Source organism: Lepus europaeus, chromosome 16, assembly GCF_033115175.1.
Source record: "Lepus europaeus isolate LE1 chromosome 16, mLepTim1.pri, whole genome shotgun sequence".
In the NCBI taxonomy this organism is placed as follows: Eukaryota; Metazoa; Chordata; class Mammalia; order Lagomorpha; family Leporidae; genus Lepus; species Lepus europaeus.
Window position 1 is genome coordinate 74,057,776 of NC_084842.1, and position 22,063 is coordinate 74,079,838.

Consider the following 22,063-nt stretch of genomic DNA (forward strand, 5'->3'; position numbering starts at 1 on the left):
ATTATAGCCTCTATTTCTTATTTTAAATTTCGAATTCCTTCCACTCTGCTTACATTTTCCATTCAGTGACAGTGCGATGCTGCCAGCAATCACTGAGGTTGTACTTTTTCTGTTCTGAATTTAAAAATTTTAACTCTTATTTATTCTTTAATTTTTCCATGCAGCTTTCTTAAATGTTACTGAGTGAACGTATGGAGGTAATTCTAGTGGGAATTCAGTACGATATCTTTTAGGTTCACCTGGCATCTAGTATGTCTATTTTAAATTTTTATTCATTTATTGAGAGGCAGACAGAGCTCCCATCTACTGGTTCTTCCCACAAACGCCTGCAGTGTCTGGGGTTGTGCCATTCTGAAGCCACAAACAGAAACTCAATCCAGTTCTCCTACTTGGCTGGCAGGGACCCAGCCACTTGAGCCATCACTGCTACCTCTCAGCGTTTACTTTAGCTGGAATTAGAACTGGAGCTAGGACTCAACTCCAGGCAGACTAATAAGGTATACAGTATCCCAACCTGACTGTTGACTGACTATGTCCCATCATCCTATAAATAGGACAAGGAAAAAAACTTAACTAGAGCAACACATATATCAGTATAGTAATTTTTAAATAAATATGATGTCATTGAAATATCTTTGAAAACTGGAGACTTAAGGTGGTTTGTAAAGTTGACAACTTGGCACTTAAAGGGGTATAATGGGACTTAGCTCACCCATGTTTTTAGCAGTTTGTTCACTGCTTTATGTAAGCTCTGGAGGAAATTATTACTAGCTGCTCTCTCTTTCACAGCTTCGAAACCACCATTGTGAATTCTTCATACCATTATTTAGAATTATAGAGCACTTCAGAAAATAGGAAATTGTAAAAAGTGGTCTATATTGTCGTGTTTTTAAAAGCAAAATTATTTCCTGTTTTCCAGAAACCTTTCAGGGAATTTGTTTTCTTCATTATCTCAAGGAACTTTTGATTATCTTGGCTCATTACGGTCTTTGTAAGTAAGACTTGTCTTTATTATTTTGATAAACATTTTCAGTTTTGAAAATTAAAGATGTATGATTTAAGAGACTTCTTGAGGAAAAACCTGTGAATTTGTCAAAGTTTGAATCTTGAGAGCTCTCATTCACACTGGAAAACATACAGTAAACATTCATAGCAATTGTATACCAGGCAATCCTTTTCTCCTTAGAATATTATATCACATAATCTATATTTAGAGTAAATAGATTGGTAATTGTTTCTCTTTTGTTCTTTTCAAATCAGAAAATGTGTTGATGTTAGACTAATTAAGTCCCTGAAGTATAAAATATCCCTCCCTATAAAGAATTTGTAACTAAGAATATTTTTTACTTCAGGGATTTAATTTTGTCCAGTCACCTGTGCTCCAAAAGAAATCCCAGGCTTTGACCGATATTTCCAGGGCTGTTTATGGAAAACGCCTTCTTCAGGAAGGCACCAGAAGTTCTTCATTCATTCATTTCTCAGCTTCCATATTGATTGACTTTTCCTCCATACACAGTTGCGGCAACTGAGAAATTGCACAGGAGTTACTTTCTGAAAGTAACTGCATTCCCAGATAAACTTTGCCGTATGGCAACCTATAAGTTACGGTAATTGCTATTGGAATTACAGTTCCAAATAATGTTTTTCAAATTTTCATGGTATATAATTTAGGGGATTGCGTGTCTCTCTTTCCCAGGGAAAGGTTTTGTCTCTCCCAGATGCTTCTGCTCTGCTGCCTGCCTCCTCCCCTCTGTTCCTGCTTTTTTCTCATCCTGTCATTTAATCTGCTCTGCAAGCTTTCACAGAGATGAGCTCACAGCGTCCCATCCAGCCCCAGGGCGGGCACCTGTGTGCACTCCACCGCTCAACGCTGGATCAGACTCTGCCTGGTCTTTGTGGTGCCACTGTGCACTTACCCAGGAGGCTGCTTCTCAGTGGACACATTTCCTTGTGGTATATTTACTGGGCTCAAGTCAGCCATGGCTGTGTAGTTTAAGAAATAAAAGACTACAAAGCTAATCTGGCATGCAAAAAAAAAAAAAAAAAAAAAAAAAGGGCAAATTGCAAGTACTTTTACCTGCTGGTGTTAGGAACTGACCAGAAGGTAGTGCTTAGTAGTCACTTGGGTATTGTTTTACAGTTTGTTTCCACCGAGCTGTACGCCATCCCATTATTTTTTTCTCTTCTCCTCCCTTCTGTCCTCTCCTGCCCTGCCCTTGTTTGTGCCAGTGCACTGTCCGTGTCAGCAGCATGCATAAGTTCTCTCTTTGCACACTTTGGCTTTGTTTCTGTAGAACTTACTACATACTCTTTTGCTCCCCTTATATAGTATCTTCCATGTCGACTGGGAGCAGTATCTTGTATTTATTTTTATGAGCTGGATTTGCTGTAATGTGTGGCATATGAGTAGTGCTTATAGTGAAAAGAGTATTGAAGATTAGTGTGTGGATATACAAGCTCTATATATCCTTTTTTTTTTTAATTTCTTACATCCAAGTATCAGATTATAAAGCCATTGGCCCTATAGAAAAATAATCCTCTGTTTTCTTTCTTATCAAATATAGATTTTTTAAAAATATTTTTGATTTGTTGAATCTTTGTCCATTAAGTTTGTAAATGCCCATAATGTCTTTTTCCTTTAAATTTGTAAGTATCTATAGTGTCACTGGATACAGAGCAGAAAAGTGTCTGGAACTTGCAATCTAATCATGTATGTAGAACAGGCAGTCCGAGGTTGCTGTTATTTCAGTGCCAAAAGCAACAGAGAGAATTTGTAGCCATTTTGGCTTAGAATATGCCAGTGGCGCTGTAAAGCTAGGGAAGACTGCAAACTCCATTATTAACTGCATGTGCTTCGTGATGAGTGGATAGAAGCTTGAAAGACAAAAGGGATGGGGGTTTCATGTTGTAGAATCTTGGGATAAGGAGCTGGTTATGTAGAAGAGGGACATCTGACGAATAGTTTTTGTTTCTATACCAGCGTCAAACACTGAGTCCCACAGTCAGGAGGGAGCAGATAGGGGTCCTGCACTCTGCATGACGGAGTATTGGAAGGTAGACCATCAAGTTGACGGTGTATGTCACAGTCATGGTGAAGGTGGGCAGCGTTGTGCTTGTAGTTTCATTTTATTTCCTGTACTCTCTAATTTGGATTTGTGTGCTAACAGGGAGTTTCAGACTGAGTACCTTCTGTGCGATTGTAACATACTGTGGATGCATCGCTGGGTAAAGGAGAGGAACGTCACCGTGCGGGACACCAGGTGTGTTTATCCTAAGTCGCTGCAGGCCCAGCCAGTCACAGGTGTGAAGCAGGAGCTGTTGACGTGCGGTAAGGAAGAAACCAAAACAGAGAAAGCGTTTGCCCTGTTTTGCCTTGCTGCTGTGCTTTTCTTGATAAACTAAACTTGCCTGATGGAGCTGAGTGAAGTATAGTCATTAATCCTTGTGGATCTGATGGTATTTAGTTTATGCTAATCATCAAGGCAGGTGGATGAGAGAGCATTATTGTTTCTGTTGATCTTTAAAGGCCACTGCTTGCAGGCTCTGAGCAGCTTTCTGGATTGAAAACCAGTTTAAAAAGCAGCATAGATGTTTTCTGTTTGGTGGCAAATTAGGAATCTGTTGATAGAGAGAAAATCTCGGAGTATTAGTACTGTTTGCTGGGAGTGTGAACTGAAGCATCTTTTTCTGAAGTGTAGTTCAGCAGTATGTCCGTGTTTTCAAAGGGCTGATACAGTTAGATCCGGAAATTCTGTATCATGGAGTGAATTTCAGCAAGTGATCAGCTACGTATGTCGATCTTTAGATGTTATATTTCCCCTTTCCCTAAATTCTCAAAGACGAGATTGTTTTAATTGCTTCTTACATCCTTTCAATGAAGTACTATAAAACTGTTGACAATAATGATTTTGAGGATTAGATCAAGAATCAAGGGAAGTTACTCATTTACTATGTGTTAAATGGGAAAAAAAGTCCCATAAACTGAAAATCATCCTTAAGATTGTATAGGGAGATCCTGGTTGTCTTTTGTTTGGAAATAAAACAGGTTTTTTTCTTTTCTGTTTATTATCATCATAATAATTATTTTAAAAATATATTTGTGTTCATTTACATGGAGCAACAGAGAGGAGAGAGACAGATTTCTGTCATCCACTGATTTACTCCCAAATGCCTGTAACATCCAAGATTGGACCACAGTGAAGCCAGGAGCCTAGAACTCCATTGAGGTCTCCCACGTGGGTGGCCCTAGCATTCAGCCATCTGCTGTCTTATGGGATGAATTAGCAGGAAGCTGATTTTGAAGTGGAGCAGCTAGGGCTTGAACCAGCACTCCAATATGGGATGTAGACATCCCAAGCAGTGGTTTAAACCCACTGTACCACAATGTCTGCTCTATCATCATTATTATTGTTTCACAAACAAAATCTACTTATTAAGAAAATTAGTATTTGTGAAGAGATATGTTTTCCCTGATCGGCGACAATTAACTGAGCACCAAAGGGGAAACCTGTTGAAGTGAAATGGACACTATGAGAAACAGTGACTTGATCAGCTCTTGTGCTGACTGTTGATGTACAATGTAATACTTTATCCATTTTAGTATTTTTTTTTGTTCTAGTAGTAGTGGTTGAACTCTGTAATTAACACACAATTATTCTTAGGAGTTTAAATTTTAACTGAAAAATGATCCCTGTTAGGAATTTGGAAAACATTATGCTGAGTGAAATAAGCCAGTCCCAAAGGGACAAATATCATATATTCTCCCTGATTAGTGACAACTAACCGAGCACCAAAAAGGAAACCTGTTAAAGTGAAATGGACACTAAGAGAAACGGTGACTTGATCAGCCCTTGCCCTGACTGTTGATGAGCAACTTAATACGTTATCCCTCTTAGTATTTTTTTGTTTGTTCTACTTAATACTTTTGGTTGAATACTATAATCAATACACAGTTATTCTTAAGTGTTGAAACTTAACAGAAAAGTGATTGCTGTTAAATATAAGAGTGGGAATAAGAGAGGGAAGAGATGTGCAATTTGGAACATGCTTAAGCTGACTTGCCCCAAACGGTAGAGTTAGAAACATACCAGGGGATTCCAATTCAATCCCATCAAGGTGGCATGTACCAATGCCATCTCACTAGTCCAAGTGATCAATTTCTGTTCACAATTGATCATAATGATAGGACTAAGAGCCAAAGGGATCACATAAACAAGACTAGTGCCTGCTAATACTAACTGATAGAATCAAAAAGGGAGAGAACGATCCAACATGGGAAGTGAGATACACAGCAGACTCATAGAATGGCAGATGTCCTAAATAGCACTCTGGCCTCAGAATCAGCCCTTAAGGCATGCGGATCTGCTGAAGAGCCCATGAGAGTATTATAGGCATGGAAAGCCAAGATACTCTGGCAAAAAAAAAAAAAAAAAGACCTAAATGAACGATCTCCACCTGTGAGATCCCAGTGGAAAGAACAGGTCATCAAAGAAGGAGGTACCTTTCTCTGAAGGGAGGACAGAACTTCCACTTTGACTATGATCCTGTCTAAATATAATCAGAGTTCGTGAACTCAAAAGGTTTCCATAGCCTTGGCAACTTGTGATAAGAGCCTAGGGGGATTACTGATGCCATAAACAAGAGTGTCAATTTGTGAAGTCAACAACAGGAGTCACTGTGCACTTACTCCTCATGTAGGATCTCTGTCCTTAATGTGCTGTACATTGTGATTTAATGCTATAACTAGTACTCAAACAGTATTTTTCACTTTGTGTTGCTATGTGGGTGCAAACTGTTGAAATCTTTACTTAATATATACTAAACTGATCTTCTGTATATAAAGAGAATTGAAAATGAATCTTGATGTGAATGGAAGGGGAGAGGGAATGGGAAAGGGGAGAGTTGCGGGTGGGAGGCAAGTTATGGGGGGGAAGCCATTGTAGTCCATAGGCTGTACTTTGGAAATTTATATTCATTAAATAAAAGGTTAAAAAATTAAAAAAATAAATAAATAAAAAGAAAACAAATTTTCAAAAGAGCAAAGAAATAAAGTCCATATTTATATTCTTATCATTCAAATATAATTATTATAGGCCATGGGTGTGTTATCTTCTGCATCTTTTTCCTGTATTTTGACAAAAATATCATTGCAGTCTAAAAGAACATTTAAATAATGTAAAACTTATATATACCAATCCATTATGTAGATACAGCTATAATTTAGCACTTATTATTAATGCATATTTAGCTTGTTAATAATTCTCCATAAGTAATGAAGTGATAAATTTATTTATGTGCATTTTTGCATGTTTGCTGTTATTCTTTAGAATATATTTCTCCTAAAAGTAGAATTGTTATGTTAGACAAATGAAAGTATTTTAAAGGTTTTCGATGAACCAATGATATTCGTGTACCTTTTCACACATATGTTTAGAATCTCCCTTTGATTTTTCTAACTGGATGGAAAATGTCACCATTTATTTATTTTAAGATTTTTATTTGCTTATTTAAAATGCAGAAGTGAGAGAGAGAAAGAGAATGAAAGAGAGAGAATGAAAGAGAGAGAGGAGGAGAGAAAGAGATTGAGAGAAGTCAAGGTATGCACTACCCAAATGGCTGCAATGGCTGGGGCTGGGCTCTGTTGAAGCCATGAACCAGGAGCTTCATCTGGGTCTCCCATGCGAGTTCAGGGACCCAAACACTTGGGTCATCTTCTGCTGCTTTTCCAGGCAGGTTAGCATGCAGCTGGATCAGAAGTGGAGCAGCTGGGACTTGAACCTGCGCCCATATGGGATGCTGGCTTCTCAGGTGATGGCTTAACTGGCTATGCCACCTTGAAACTGTCATCTTTTAAAAAGTGATTTTAGGGGTCAGTGCTGTGGCATAATAGGCTAAGCTTCCACCTGCGGCACCGGCATTCCATATTGGTGCTGGTTTGTGTCCTCATTGCTCCTCTTCTGATCCAGCTCTCTGCTCTATCTTGGGAAGGCAGTGGAAGATAGCCCAAGTGCTTGGATCCCTGCACCCCCTTGGGAGACCCGGAGGAGGCTTCTGGCTCCTGGCTTCAGATTGGCCAGCTCCTGCCTTTGCAGCCATATGGGGAGTGAACCAACAGATAAAAGACCTTTGTCTCTCCCTCTCTTTGTCTGTAACTCTGCCTCTCAAATAAATAAATAAAATCTTTAAAACCAAAATGATTGTAATCTATGGGATTAAAAAAAAACTTTCTTTAAATGTTTTGAACTTTCTGCACTGAATATGCGTTACATTTACAGCCAGAAACCAGTGTTTGAGTCAAAGGTAATATAGTCTCCAATATGTATTTTCAGTTTGTAAATATCAGTATTTACTTGTCAGCAGTTCAGGTCTCCAGATGTAAGTGTTATACTACAGCTTGTTCTTGTAGTTTGCTCCTGTGGTCATCTGACAGTTTTATGAAACCACCACAAAGGAACAGCTCTGAAGATCCCAGCGGAGTGTGATGTGCTTTGTCTTCATTTGTGATGACCTGTTTGTGTATTTCTAGAATAGCCTTGTTGGTGCTAGCGTGAGATACTGGGTACTGAAAGAGATGTGTTTTTCTCCTGTCATCATTTTACCTAGAATTTCATAGCTTTTGGTACCTAGGCAGCGTGAACCCAGTGGCATATGTGTTAATGACTCCTGGTTTTGCGTCTGCAGATCCTCCCCTGGAGTTGCCCTCCTTCTACATGAGTCCATCTCATCGTCAGGTGGTGTTTGAAGGAGACAGTCTTCCCTTCCAGTGCATGGCCTCCTACATTGACCAGGACATGCAGGTGCTGTGGTATCAGGACGGGCGCATAGTGGAAACTGATGAATCGCAAGGTATCTTTGTTGAAAAGAACATGATTCACAACTGCTCCTTGATTGCAAGGTAAACTTACAGATGAAGACTTGTGTCTGTGGATTTCCTCTGTCCTTTAAGAATTGCAGCATTTAGTTGGAATGTGCATTAATTTTTTTTTTAAATTTTTTGACAGGCAGAGTGGACAGTGAGAGAGAGAGACAGAGAGAAAGGTCTTCCTTTGCCGTTGGTTCACCCTCCAATGGCCGCCGCGGCTGGCGCGCTGCGGCCGGCGCACCGCGCCGATCCGATGGCAGGAGCCAGGTGCCTATCCTGGTCTCCCATGGGGTGCAGGGCCCAAGCACTTGAGCCATCCTCCACTGCACTCCCTGGCCACAGCAGAGAGCTGGCCTGGAAGAGGGGCTGCCGGGACAGAACCGGCGCCCCGACTGGGACTAGAACGTGGTGTGCCGGCGCCGCAAGGCGGAGGATTAGCCTAGTGAGCCACGGCGCCGGCCTGTGCATTAATATTTTTGCAAACAATTCATATTTCCATTTCCTGGTTGTTATTTATTTTCTAAAATAGCTGTCATCCCATTCCCTTTTGGAAGAAAAAGCTTGATATAAAAGGAAACCACTAAAAAAACTGGGACCTTTGTGTTTAAAGTTCTAGGAGAAAAATTTTAAACTGTCAGTTTCTTGCTCTGTAAACGTTTCTTGCTGCTAAGCTCTGTTATCTTTTTTAGGAATCTCTTGATTTTCATTGTTTTATCTTATGATTAATGCTCAATTTTGAAATATTTCTTCTCCCACCTACTGGTATAAACTATTATAAGTCTGAACTATAAATTCCATGGATTAGTGTGAGTAATGGAAGAGTTAATTCAAATGAGCTTTTTAAAATAAAACAAGGAAAAAAAAGCTAGAATGTATATGATACTGTCACTCTCCAAATATATATATATATATATATTTTTTTTTTTTTTGCAAAATCGTTACCTATAGGCACCAAATTTCTTTTTCCTTTCTTAAGTACACCCCACCTCCCCACACTGCTGAGAAACTGAAGAGTCTCTGAATTGAGATTCAATTTTGGAAATTTCTGTGGTCAAGTACTCTGTAATTTCTCTTCTGAGACTTCCTGCCTGTTTATTAGAAGCATGTTTTCATTTATGTCTTAAAATATTTAGAGTGAGCGCTTTTAAAAGTTTGCCTGCTAATTCCAGCATCTGGGTCACTTAGAGGTCATCAATACTGAGTACTTCCCTTGAATATGGTGTACATTTTCATGTTTTTTAAAAAAACCATGGTTTATTTGTGTCATAACGTTGAGATACATCCTGGACATTATGACTGATTCGCTGCAGAATTGGGAAAGTATATTCTGTGGGCCGTGTCTGGCCCACTGAGCCCGTGAACGAAGGACAAATGACTGCATTTCAGATGTTTATGTAAACACCTACATAACATCCTTAATACTTCCTGTCTGGCCCTTGAAGAACGGATTTGCTGACCCCTGTCTCTGAGTTTGCTTACAGTCCCCCCGAAGAGAGCGGATGTGTATTTGGTCAAGTAGTTAGCTTGTCTGAGCTCCACTCCCAGCTCTGTGTCCTCTGTTAGGCAACCGCTGAAACCTTAGTATCTTCCCTGTGTGCGTCGTTCATGGGTCAAGGAGAGACCTGCATGGGTCTAGTAGATGGGAGTCCTAGCCAGGCTCCTTCCTGCTGCTCTCTTCAAGACTGTGAGTTGCTATTTGAGGGGACCTGCCTTTAGGTAGAAGCCATTGCACATCCTTTCTGTGTTTGCTCCTCTGTGCCACTCTCTTCTTCCTGGTGACAATGGCCTTCAGTTCCTGCCTGCTTTTGATCATTCTTCTTGTGTTCACACAGTTGTCACTTTTTAATTTTCCCACAGTTTATAATGGTTAACTGTAGGAATGATGGTTTATATATGAGCTTCTTGGCCATTACTGGAAGCAGAATTCCCATCACAGGGGATAAGATTGTTAGAGTTGATATATTCTTTGTTATACCAACTTCACTGGGCTTATAATCCCATGGCATATGTATGTATGTATGTCAAAACTCACCAGACTATACACATTAAACTGTTCATTATATAAAGAAAATAACTCACATATAATACAACAATAAAGCTTTAAAAATAAGGAGCCATTCTGGATAAAAGATTTGATTATTTTGAGAATTCTTAAGTTGTGCAACTATAAAGTTAGTAGATTATTAGTCTATTTGTGTATTTATTACTTAAGTTAGTCTACATTCTTACAGTACAAAAAAATAATTCTAAGGATAACAAATTAGCGCAACATTTTTGCTGGTAGGGATATTTGAGTCAAGGGAAAATCTTTCTCACCAGACTCAGAAGTAATTTAACCACAGTCACCCTAGACTAATCAAGAATTATAGAAGAAAGCATACTATTTTTGAATCGGGTAATGTGGGATGCTTCTTGATTCCTTGTTGGTCTCCTCATGTCCTTGATCCTGCATCAGAAAGAGCCCCACTGGTTGTAGTGTTCTTAGAGGTGAAATTGGAATGGCTTCTTTTTCCTTATGTCTTCAAGTCTGCTACCTTGAAAGGACTCGAAGTCTGATTCCAGTGATTGCTTTCCGACCACTGAAGGCATTGTAAAAGCTGTGCCCAGAGAGGTTTGCAGAATGCAGTAGGGCTGTAGTTCCTGAAGGGGAAGCTTAAGTGCCCTGGGGTAGCACCGTGAATTCACAGAAGTGCTCCAGGAGTTTGAAGGGGTACTTCTAAATCAGTATGTGTTGGAGGCCATGCAGCTGCTAGCTCACATAGGTCACGGCGTCACCATTATTAGATCATGCTACATCCCCTTTGAGAGTATCTGACTTCAAGATGCTGGGGTTCAGGCTGTTACTGGGGTCCCCCGTGGGTACTGTGTGAAAATTATTGTGGAACAAGAAATAAGGATGTCTTCCTCTGTCCTGAGTCTGAGGTTTGATTATGGGCCAGGTATCAAACAGGTATCCACATCCCAGTAGGAAGTAGTTGTCATTATTGAAGAATGAAATAAAATTCTATTTCAAATTTATATGTGTTTTTCTTTTTTCAAATGGCTACCAAGTTACTAGGATAAGGTACACAGTTTTGGCATTTAATTTAGTAGTCAGATCCACCAAAGGCAATTTTTTTGGATTAGGAACACCATGGAAAACTTGGTGAGGATTCTTTACTGAGGAAGTTTGAGAACCTCTGAATGCAGGAATGCTTTCCTTTGCCAAATGTTTTAAACTTCTCTTGCTCATTCAGTAGAGCTACATAAAGTAGAATGTTAGGCAAACTTTCTGGGTTATTGAAATTTAATGTCAAAGCCTGCACCACAGCTCACTAGGCTAATCCTCCGCCTTGTGGCGCCAGCAAACCGGGTTCTAGTCCCGGTTGGGGCGTCGGATTCTGTCCCGGTTGCCCCCCTTCCAGGCCAGCTCTCTGCTATGGCCCGGGAAGGCAGTGGAGGATGGCCCAAGTCCTTGGGTCCTGCACCCGCTTGGGAGACCAGGAAAAAGCACCTGGCTCCTGGCTTCAGATCAGCGCGGTGCGCTAGCGCAGCGGCCATTGGAGGGTGAACCAACAGCAAAGGAAGACCTGTCTCTCTGTCTCTCTCTCTCTCTGTCCACTCTGCCTGTCAAAAAAATAAATAAATAAATTTAATGTCAAACTCTTTTTTCCCCCTTTGGTCACTTGATCTTGAAAATAATAATTATGATGTATTGATTTGTTTTTCTGATTTATTTAGTAAAGATAGTAAATGATGATTCAAATGCAACAGAGTCTCACATCTTTGTCATGGCCATTGATGATTTAGGAGACTGGACAAATGTGTTATTAACTTAAAGACATAATTGTATAAATTAATTAAAATGAAACATGCTTTATGTCTTATTATTATCATTTATGTCTACATAACTGCAAAGGATAGTGGGTCATTGGGAGAAATAAAAGCTAATTGAAGGTTATAACATTTGTTCCTTAATAGATTTTCCATTAGAGAATTGTGACTTACTCTTGAAAGAGGGATTTACTGTCAGCTATTTAGAAATATAGCTATTTTATAAACTGAAATATACCTTTCCAGGGAGAACTTCTGTGAAAGCATAACTTGGTAATCTGTTCCATCTTATAGAGATTTAACTGATTGTTTTTAGTATAATCCCTTTTTCACAAAAGATTTTACTTAAGTTATTTCTTCATTATGTTATTTTTGTATCTTCATGCCTCAGTATTGTTCTCATAACCTCCGAGAGGGAAGGTGTAGCTTGGAAACCTAAGTGTTGCTAGAGAGCACTGTGGTGTTTCTGCCATTGGGTGCTCCTTGCTCCCTACTGTACCACGTTCTCTGTTTCTAAGAGAATTCTCTGTACTATGTTGCATTACAGCTTACTCATACTTCTTTTGCTGCCCTTATCATTGTCTGGACTTGGCAATGAAGGATTCAAAAGAAAGGGTCAGTTTTGTTTTTATGTAACAATTGCTGGCCCGCAATGGATATATGTACATTATTTGCTGAGTGTTTCAAGCCTGTATGTGTTGTTTGCCCCTTTGCCTAATTATATTTTCTCTCTTTTAAAATCTCTCTTCATGCAGTGCCCTAACCATTTCTAATATTCAGGCTGGATCGACTGGAAATTGGGGCTGTCATGTGCAGACCAAACGTGGGAACAATACGAGAACTGTGGATATCGTGGTATTAGAAAGCTCTGCTCAGTACTGTCCTCCAGAGAGGGTGGTCAACAACAAGGGTGATTTCAGGTCAGTGCCATGCGGAGCTCTGGGAAAGTTTGTCCAATTGGCTTCCAGTTCTCCTCCTCCTCCTTCCTTTTCTTCTTCCTCCTCCTCTTCCTCTTTCTCCTTCTCGTCCTTCTTTTCTTCTTTTTTGAGTTACTTATTTTAAACGCAGAGTTAGAGAATTTCCATCCATGGTTTCACTCCCCAACTGGCTGCAATGGCCTGGACTGGATAGGCCAAAGCCAGGAGTCTGGAACTTCATCTGGGTCTCCCACATGGGTGCAGGGGCCCAAACACTTGGATCATCCTCCACTGCTTTCCCAGGAGTGTTAGCAGAGAGCTGGACTGGAAGCGAAGCAGCCCAGGCTTGAACGGATGATAATAAGGGATACTGGCATCACAGGCAGAAGCTTAACCTGCTGTGTCCCACAGTACTGGTCCTACCCCCAATTCTTTCATTCTCAGAGACACATAATTGAACTCCTATACTCACTAACAAAATTTGAGAAATATGTGTATATACATATATGCATGTATGTCCTTATAAATCTACCTCATAGGCCGGCGCCGTGGCTCACTAGGCTAATCCTCCGCCTTGCGGCGCCGGCACACAGGGTTCTAGTCCCGGTCGGGGCACCGGATTCTGTCCCAGTTGCCCCTCTTCCAGGCCAGCTCTCTGCTGTGGCTAGGGAGTGCAGTGGAGGATGTCCTAAATGCTTGGGTCCTGCACCCCATGGGAGACCAGGAGAAGCACCTGGCTCCTGCCATCAGATCAGCGTGGTGCGCCGGTCGCAGCGCGCCAGCCGCGGCGGCCATTGGAGGGTGAACCAATGGCAACGGAAGACCTTTCTCTCTCTGTCTCTCTCTCTCTCTGTCCACGCTGCCTGTCAAAAATAAATAAATAAATAAATAAATAAAAATCTACCTCATATATCTTTTAGATTGATGGCTTTTAGAGTCAAGTGTAGAGATTTTAAAAAGATTTAAAAAAAGACTTGCTGATTTAATATCTCTAGAAGTAGATTCATTTTTAACAAATGGTTTTCTTGGTACAGGTTAAGAAATACTATTTTAGCGGTCAGTGTTGTGGCACAGCAGGTTAAGCCACTGCTTGTGATACTGGCCTCCGGTGTGTGAGTGGCGAGTCCTGGCTGCTTTGCCTCTGTCCAGCTCCCTGCTAATGTACCTGCCACCCTGTGGGAGACTGGATGGAGTTGTGCCTCCTGGCTTCAGTCTGGTCCAGCCCTGGCCAGTGTGGCTATTCAGGTAAACCAGTGGATGGAAGACCTCTCTTTATGTCTCTCTGTCATTCAAATAAATATATAAATATTTCTTTAAAAAATACTTTTCTAGGGAAACATTTTGAATAAAATAGTACAAAATTCAGATGGATTAATGGTCCTTCTGTTTCTTAAGGGCTCCTTTATGGGTGAAGGGTTTGCATTGCTAACTCACTTGGAACTCTTGGTTGAATAGAAGTCATAATTAGGAGGAACACACACCTAATTTTCTTCTCCTGTTCAGTTCTTTTGTCAGTTAAGCGAGAAGTACTTTGGGGAATGACAGTGTTTGGGGGCCTGAAACATGGCCAGCTGTTAAAATCATGGCGGGTGGGGAAGGGTGACATGTTGGACTTTGTGTTAAGATACACAGACGAATAAGTTTTTTTCAGAAGTGTAGAATTTGTGAGCAGTAACAACTTTGTAGACTCTCCTTACTATCATCGCTCCTTTAAAATATCTTTAATTTTAATATTTACTTGATGTGCTTTATGTTCAGATATTTTAATGAGTTTATAGTTGTTTTCCTGTTTAAAACAACATAAAGGGGCTGGCGCCGTGGCTCACTTGGTTAATCCTCCACCTGCAGCTCCAGCATCTCATATGGGCGCTGGGTTCTAGTCCCGGTTACTCCTCTTCCAGTCCAGCTCCTGCTGTGACCTGAGAAGGCAGTGGAGGATGGCCCAAGTGCTTGGGCCCTGTACCCGCGTTGGAGACCGGGAAGAAGTACCTGGCTCCTGGCTTCGGTTCAGCATAGCTTTGGCCATGGTGGCCATTTGGGGAGTGAACCAATGGAAGGAAGAGCTTTCTCTCACTGTCTCTATCTCTCTCACTGTCTAACTCTGTCAAATAAATAAATAAAACAAAAAAAATAAAGATTGCTTAACACCTGGTTTACATTGTATCTGACGATACTTTTGCTACCCACTGGCTGTAACTCTAGCCTTTTTATTTTTGTTTTGTAAGATTTATTTATTTATTTATTTATTTATTTATTTGAAAGTTACATAGAGAGGGAGAGCGAGCGAGATCTTGCATCTGCTGATTCACTCCCCAGATGGCCATAATGGCCAGGGTGGTACCAAGCTAAAGCCAGGGACCAGGAGCTTCATCTAGGTCTCCCACTTGAGTGGCAGTGGCCCAGTGCTTGGAGTGTCTTCTGCTGCTACTCCCAGGCCATTAGCAGGGAGCTGGGTCAGAAGTGTCTTAGCCAGGACTTGAATCAGCACCCATATGAGATGCTGGTGTCTCAGGCAGCCGTTTTACCTGCTACACAACAATTGCCCATAACTACAGTCTTTTTTTTTTTTTTAAGACTTATTTATTTGCAAGTCAGAGTTACACAAAGAGAGGCGAGGCAGAGAAGGAGAGAGAGAGGAAGGTCTTCTATCGATGGTTCACTCCCCAGTTGGCCTCAATGGCCAGAGCTGTGCTGATCCGAAGCCAGGAGCCAGGAGCTTCTTCTGGGTGCCCCACACCGGTGCAGGGGCCCAAGGTCCTGGGCCATCTTCTACTTTCCCAGGCCATAGCAGAGAGCTGGATTGGAAGTGGAGCAACTGGGTCTCAAACTGGCACCCATATGGGATGCCAGCGCTTCAGGCCAAGTTGTTAACCCGCTGCGCCACAGCGCTGGCCCCATAACTACAGTCTTTTAAGTGAGAAAATTGTTTGGTGTTAATTTTTCAAATTCAAGGTGAGCCAATAATAATATCCTTGGCTAAGCTCTTCTTCATTGCTTTTTTTGGTTTTGATATTTTTTTTAAATATTCCTGACACGAGCATATGGAAATCAGCATTGCCAATGGCTATATCATTTTTTTTTTTAAACAGGCAGAGTGGATAGTGAGAGAGAGAGACAGAGAGAAAGGTCTTCCTTTTTGCCGTTGGTTCACCTTCCAATGGCCGCTGTGGCCGGCGCATCTCGCTGATCCGAAGCCAAGAGCCAGGTGCTTCTCCTGGTCTCCCATGCGGGTGCAAGGCCCAAGGACTTGGGCCATGCTCCACTGCCTTCCCGGGCCATAGCAGAGAGCTGGCCTGGAAGAGGGGCAACCGGGATAGAATCCGGTGCCCCAACCAGGACTAGAACCCGGTGTGCCGGCGCCGCAAGGCAGAGGATTAGCTTGTTAAGCCACGGCGCCGGCCGGCTATATCTTTTATATGTGTTAAAATATTGATCTATAATATTTGTATTGCACACTTTAAGGTGATATATATAATACTGGTTAATTTTGGTACATGTAGCATATCTTTAAAGTATATTATGTTTTTGGTTTATGATGGATTTTATTTTACTTATAGCTTTTGAGTGTTTTTCATTTTTAAAATAGAAGAAAAATTTAAATACTTAACTAGTGAATGAATTATTTAGCACTCTTTCAGATATTACACATTTAAACTTCCATTGCATTAATAAGATTTAGTCTAGTATTGCTTGATCTGTTATGCAGTTTTTAGTAATCAGTTCTATTTTGGGGTGACTGATACTGTAATTTAGTAGTTCCTGTGTTATTTGACAGCTATAGCTTGTATTAAACGTGTTCAATTTAATTCCCAGTTTTGGAGATTAGGGCCCAGATAACGAGGTTTTCTCCTGACTCAGCAGTGAGAATCCATGTCAGTTGGGCTGTTTGGTCACTGGTGTTGTGAGTGGCTTCTCCCTGAAGAACTCAGCTGCAAACTGAGGTTGCCGTGGTGGTGGGGTCTTCATAACCGTGTCCAAGGTCGGAAATTTGCAGGGAGGTATGGGACTTGGCATACAGTTGTTCTCACACTGAGATACCTTACTGCGATGTACATAGAGCCTACACCCTCCAGTAGGAAAAAAGGCGGCAACCTTTATACAGTGTTTCTGCCCAGGGAAGCTCATTAGAGACTCAGCACCCAGAGTTTTTCCTGGGAGATGATCATGGAGTCACTGTCCTTGGCATGCCTCAAAACTCCAGACCCCCAGGATGAAAGCAGGTTCAGCATAAATCACTCCGCCGTCCTAACCACCCTTACCCATTAATGCACCTTACCCATGGATGCACCTCAAGCTGTCAGATTCCCAAACGTGACTTGAAGGGCTGATCTTTCTTGGGATACCAATCTTGGACCTGCTATGGTGACTTCTTTCTTCCCATAGGCTAACTCTTCTATAAACCATCAGGTTCTGTTTATACTACGTAAGATTCTGACTTTATATATTTAATGGTTACATAAGCCAACAGAGATGGCAGTCATTGAAACAAACAAAACCATTTGTTGTTTTACTAGGCACTGTATGATTTTCCTATCCATAGCAATCTTTAGAGGCATTTAGAAATTTATTCTAGAAAATTGTTTTACTCTGTTAAGGTGTTGAAATATACATTCAAGGCCTGTGGACTAAGCCACTGCTTACGATGCTAGCAGCCCATATTGGAGAGCTGAATCAAGTCCTGACTGCTCTGCTTCTGATCAGCTTCCCTCCACTTGGGAAGGCAGTGGATGATGGCCAAGGTGCTAGGGCCCCTCCATCTATGTGGGAGACCAGGAAGGAATTCCTGGCCTCTGGCTTTGGCCTGGCCTAGCCCTGGCTGTTGCTGCCATTTGGGGACTAAACCAGTAGATGAAAGACCTCTCTCCTTCTCTCTGCCTTTTACTTACATACATACATACATACATATGTATATACATACATCTTTAAAAAAAAAAGCAGCTGGACAGGTTAGTCCAGGTTAATTTTTTTCTTTAATATTTTGGTCTTTATTCTTAAAAACTAGTTTTGTTTATTCCTTCTCCTTGAATTGCTCTATGGTTTTGCTTGATGTGTCCTAATCCTTGATTTCTTAGCCTTCAGTTGCTGTACTTGATTTACTTCTTTCATGTAGCTTTTCTGACACCTTTTGTCTGTGTCACCCTAGGTGGCCGCGGACGCTGGCTGGCATTACCGCGTATCTGCAGTGCACGCGGAACACCCACGGCAGTGGCATCTACCCTGGGAGCCCACAGGATGAGAGGAAGGCCTGGCGCAGATGCGACAGAGGTGGCTTTTGGGCAGATGATGACTATTCTCGCTGCCAGTACGCAAATGATGTCACCAGAGTTCTTTACATGTTTAACCAGGTAACTAGAAGGTCTGCAGACTCACTCAGGTTCCTATTAAAATGCGATGCTCAAAGCAGCTCTGTAGGATATTCATTTAGGGGTGAGTGTTTGGCCTGATGGTTAAGATGCTGTGTGCAATACCTGCATTTTAAAGATTCACTTACTTGTTTGAAAGTTAGAGTTAGAGAGACAGAGAGAGACAGAGAGAGAGAGATTTTCCATCCACTGGTTCACTCCACAAATGGTGGCAGTGGCTGGAGCTGGACTGATTGGAGCCAGGAGCTTCTTCCAGGTCTTCGACATGAATACAAGGGCCCAAGCATTTGGGCCATCTTCTGCTGCTTTCTCAGGCACATTAGTAGAGAGCTGGATCAGAAGTAGAGTAGCTGGGACTTGAACCGGCGCCTCTAGAGCATGCTGGGGCCACAGGAATACCTGCATTTTGTATTGGAATGCCTGGGTTTGAGTCCTGGCTCCAGTCCTCATCCCAGCTTCCTGCTTATGCAGTGGTGATAGCTCATGTAGTTGGGTCCCTGCCACCTGTAGGAGAGACTTTGCTTGACTTCACTGGTGCCAGCTTCATCCTGGCCCAGTCCTGGCTGTTGTGGGCATATGGGGAGTAGACCGGCTGATGAGAGTTAGATTTCCCTCTGTGTCTCTGCCTCTGGAGTAAATACATTAATTGAGAAAAGCCTAAATACATGAGATGTTTCTGTAAAAAAACCACTACAGAGGTATTTCAGATTTGGGAGCCTTAGGTTTTGGAATATTTGCATAGGCATTGCCATTGAGCATCCCTAATCCAAAAATGCAACTTTGAAAATGCTCTGAAATTCAACACTTAGTGAACGTTGTATCTTTTATAAAAGCTTCTGATTTGGCAGCATATTGGACGTTGGATTTTTGAATTAGGAATGCTCAGCTTGCATGAGGATTTGGTGTTTATACTTGATTTATCTCTCTCTTTCTCTCTTTTTAAGATTTATTTATTTATTTGAAAGTCAGAGTACAGAGAAGCAGAAGCAGAGAGAGGGAAGTCTTCCAGCCGCTAGTTCACTCCCCAGATGGCTGCAATGGCTTGAGCTCTGCCCGTCTGAAGCCTGAAGCCAGGAGCTTCTTCCAGGTCTCCCACACAGGTGCAGGGGCCCAAGAACTTGGGCCATCTTCTACTGCTTTCCCAGGCCATAGCAGAGAGCGGGATTGGAAATGGAGCAGCTGGGTCTTGAACTGGTGCCTGTATGGGATGTTGGCATTGCAGGCGGCAGCTTTACCCGCTATGCCACAGCGCCCTCCCCAATACTTGATTTATGTTTCTTGGGGATCATGTCCTAACTGGTGCTGAAGGCTCACTGTGGCATTTTTTGTCTTAATAAGATTTATTTGAGGGGCCGGTGCTGTGGCGCAGTGGGTTAAAGCCCTGGCCTGAAGCACTGGCATCCCATATGGGCGCCAGTTCTAGTCCCGGCTGCTCCTCTTCCAGTCCAGCTCTCTGCCATGGCATGGGAAAGCAGTAGAGGATGGTCCAAGTCCTTGGGCCCCTGCACCCATGTGGGAGACCTGGAAGAAACTCCTGGCTCATGGGTTCTGGTCGGCACAGCTCTGGCCATTGAGACATTTAGGGAGTGAACTAGCAGAAGGAAGACCTTTTTCTCTGTCTCTCCCTCTGTCTGTAACTCTACCTCACAAATAAATAAATAAAATCTTAAAAAAAAAAAAAACCACAAAAGTATAACATGAATAGAATAAAAGATAATTTAAAAATAAAAAGATTTATTTGAAAGACAAAGTTACAGAGAGAAAGGGAGAGAAAGAGAGCCAGAGAGATCTTCCATCTGCTGATTCTCCTAGTGGCCGTAACAGCCAAGAGCCAGAAGCTTTGTGTGGGTTTCCCATGTGGGTGGCTGGGTCACAAGTACTTGGGCTGTCTTCTGTTGCTTTTATCAGGCACGTTAACAGGAAGCTGGACTGAAGTTGAGCAGCTGGGACTCAAACCAGCACTCACATGGTTGCTGGCCATTCAGGTAGCAGCTTGTCCACTACGCCTGTGGCATTTTTCGTTCTAGCCACAGCCTGAGAGCGTGCCTTTGTTTGAATGCCATATGTCATCTGTATCCACCAGGCAGATCACAGCCATCCTCACAGCCTGCTTGGGAAGCCACTTCTTGGGTGTCTTTTATAATCCCTTTTTCAAAACTGACTCGTTAGATTACTTGTACTGCTTCTGTGCCTTTCAAATATTTGCTTCTTGCATCTCTGCAAGCCGTTGCCGGACGGTGAGGATCTGGAAGATGGCTTCCGTGTTACGCATTTTCTTTTGCTTCTTAGCACCTGGTATAAGCTTTGTGCAGTGACTGGTGCTAAGTCAGTGTGTAAGTTGATAAACAAATGTCAAAGATTGCTGGCAGTGCGTGGCAATAAAGATTAGTGGCTCAGTACTTGGTCCATAGCCTTGTCAGTGTGAGTTCCAGGGGAGGTATCGATCGCTCCCAGCTGGAATACTCGGGAAAGGCTTTACTAAGCAACCTGTACTGAGGTGTGTGTAGAATTTATATAAACAGAGAGGGAGATGTGGGGCAGCGTCCACCTGCAGTGCTTCCCTGCATTGTATTTCATCCCACATTTGGAAGATTTCCCTCTGGTTAGTGTCCTTTAAGACTCCTTCCAGCTTTCTCAAGTTTGGAGAGCATTTAGCAACAGTCACGACGAGCAAATAAAGAGTTTGAATTCAGCGCAGTGTTTGGACATGCAAACTTAAATTGTCAACATTTTGTGGATCATTCTGCTGAGTGCTCTCTTCCCCTCTTTTTGTTTTTCCATAGATGCCCCTCAATCTCACAAACGCTGTGGCAACGGCTCGGCAGTTACTTGCTTACACCGTGGAGGCAGCCAACTTTTCCGACAAGATGGATGTTATATTTGTGGCTGAAATGATCGAAAAATTTGGACGATTTACCAAAGAGGAAAAATCAAAAGAGGTATTTTTCTAAGTTCAGATTTCTAGCACACAGTATCAATAAATGGTAATGGGGTAGCGTTGAAGCCGAGTATTTTGACGCTGGCTAATTTTTGTTTATGCTGGCTATTTTTGAAGGAAATATGCTTTTTAGTTTCCCAGACTGCATTTGAGAAACTTCTGCTGCAGCCATGAGAGTGACCTGTTTGATGGTGAGAGGCGTAGAGGTGAACAATCAGTTTTTGGACATGAAGGTGTTGTGATGTAGCAGAGCAGCCCGTGGGAAAGCAGCCTTCTCCCTCCGTGCTGGGTCATCCCAGCTGCCTGCTGTCGGGCTTTCTGGGGACCTTGTCCACACAGCCATCTGCCTATCTTTCTTAATGTCACCCAGGTCTTGTGGCACTTTGCCTAATTGGTTTTATAATGTCCTGGAGAAGTAAGAGGCTGTTTAGGAACTTTTTTGACATTCCAAATGATTGGAATACACAAGTTTGGAAAATTGAGTGACTTTATATTTTAACAAGGCCACATTCAAACTCCAACATGCTTGTCAGGATAATAACCTGTAGAGAAAAAGAAATGATGGTGACAGTTTTTCAGAATGAATGAGCTGCAAGTAAACAATGTGTTCCATATTTTTTAAGAGGCTGAATCAATGTATTGTTAGCCTGCAAGTTTTGAGGTATGGGAGAACGTGATATATCCTGTTTCTTCTGTGATACAAACACTTGCACAGAAATGAATTTTAGAGGAAGAAGGAACTACATCAAGTAGTTAAACTACGTCAAGCAGTCAAACTGAAGGCCAGTGAAAATTAAGTGATTTGTCCAAGCAGGGCTCAAAGCAGGCCTCAGGCACCCTCCCTGGCTTCATTCCGGAGTGACGTTCTGCAACATGACCCTGACCTTGTAGTGTGGTGCTGCCCTGGCTTCCCCAGTGATGGAGCACACGCTGGGCTAAACAGAGTGAGTGATTTATGTAGGACACCTCAGATCCTTTAAAATAATATTGCTACCAGGTACAGCATATACTTTGCTTCCCTAACTCAGTTAAGCAAGGATGTATTGATTTATTTATTTATTTATTTTTTTTTATTATTAAACTTTTATTTAATGAATATAAATTTCCAAAGTATAGCTTGTGGGTTACAATGGCTTCCCCCCTCCCACAACTTCCCTCCCGCCCGCAACCC

At 41.9% G+C, this 22,063-nt stretch overlaps 1 protein-coding gene across 1 annotated transcript in view; it reads left to right on the forward strand.

Annotated features, from left to right (window-relative positions):
- Positions 1–22,063, forward strand: part of ADGRA3 (adhesion G protein-coupled receptor A3) — a 136,962-nt gene that overhangs the window by 66,228 nt on the left and 48,671 nt on the right. Inside the window, exons 5-10 of the mRNA XM_062213349.1 lie at positions 920–991; positions 3,168–3,328; positions 7,681–7,894; positions 12,430–12,594; positions 17,735–17,936; positions 20,738–20,893. Coding sequence (XP_062069333.1) covers positions 920–991; positions 3,168–3,328; positions 7,681–7,894; positions 12,430–12,594; positions 17,735–17,936; positions 20,738–20,893 — 970 coding nt within the window. The remainder of the gene's footprint in view (positions 1–919; positions 992–3,167; positions 3,329–7,680; positions 7,895–12,429; positions 12,595–17,734; positions 17,937–20,737; positions 20,894–22,063) is intronic.